Source organism: Convolutriloba macropyga, unplaced genomic scaffold (genome assembly GCF_964194025.1).
Source record: "Convolutriloba macropyga unplaced genomic scaffold, txConMacr16.3 SCAFFOLD_6941, whole genome shotgun sequence".
NCBI classification, from domain to species: domain Eukaryota; kingdom Metazoa; phylum Xenacoelomorpha; order Acoela; family Convolutidae; genus Convolutriloba; species Convolutriloba macropyga.
This window is the reverse complement of record NW_027451535.1, coordinates 1-1,000: the sequence shown is the minus strand read 5'-3', so window position 1 is coordinate 1,000 and position 1,000 is coordinate 1. Positions and strand designations below refer to the sequence as shown.

The following is a 1,000-nucleotide window of genomic DNA, read 5'->3' as shown; positions in this document are numbered from 1 at the left end:
ATGTCGACATAATACGATGTCTGGTGTCTCGGTTCGGTCGAGCGGGCAACGGGGGAGCGATTTTGAAACTCGATGCGTCTACCGGGGTTAAATTTGCACCCGATTGGGGGGTTGAGTCGTGTACTTCAGTGAATACTTCGTTAATAGATGACGACGATGAAGTGACGTGAGAAATCTGACCCGAGTTTTGACTAACTGGGCAGTTATGCTCCGAGGAATGCTCGGTTTTGTTTCCACTCGCATTTTCGGCATCTGAGAAAGATTTCGTATGTTGCGAATGCTGCGAATTACCCGACGTTTTAGGAGCTGCTACTGCAAAATCCTCTTCGTCGTCAAGTACAAAAGTTTTGTTTGTCAAGCCTTGTTTCAATCGAGATTTGAGCTTCAAAGCTTCCTGTTCTACTGCAAGGTCTAAAGTTCCCACAGCTTGTTCGCTTTGCCATTTTTCGTAACCGACATCGAACTGTTTGGCCATGAAGACTGCGAATCGTTTGGCGTATTTGGGTTTTGAGAAAAGGAGCAAATATGCTCTCCATTTTGTGGGTGAACTGACCGACTGGCAGATTATTGCGGCACAGTGGGTGTAGGTGAAGGCGGCACTTACAAAGCTCACGTGACACAGCTTGAACCTGAAAACGTACAACACCTTTCAAATAGTCGATCTTTGTCTGGACAGATATTAACGAATTAGGAACGGCTAATTAGAATACCAATTTTTTATTGGTTTTGCAATAATTCGAGAAATTACCTTGGTTACGCAAGACAGGTCTATTAAATAGAGCAATTAAATTAGGATTGTCCTTTTTTCACTGCCAACCATTTTTGAGACTTGATGCTTAATATTTGTCCCAGTTTCAAGCTTTGTAGACCCCCCCCCCCCTCCCACCACCACGCGCACCCCTATAAATCAAAGGCAGCTCAAAAAGATTTAATGGCCCTTAAACGACAACTGCCGTCAATTTTAAAAAAAACTAGACGACGCATGGCAAAACTTTTAGGA

General features: G+C 43.8%; 1 protein-coding gene across 1 annotated transcript; it reads right to left on the bottom strand.

Annotated features, from left to right (window-relative positions):
* Window positions 1-4: 4 nt before the first annotated feature.
* Window positions 5-791, bottom strand: LOC142356771 (uncharacterized; the record flags this gene model as incomplete). Its single annotated transcript, XM_075408568.1, has 1 exon — window positions 5-791. A coding segment is annotated over exon 1 (471 nt), but the record flags the coding sequence as incomplete, so codon positions are not given.
* Window positions 792-1,000: the final 209 nt, after the last annotated feature.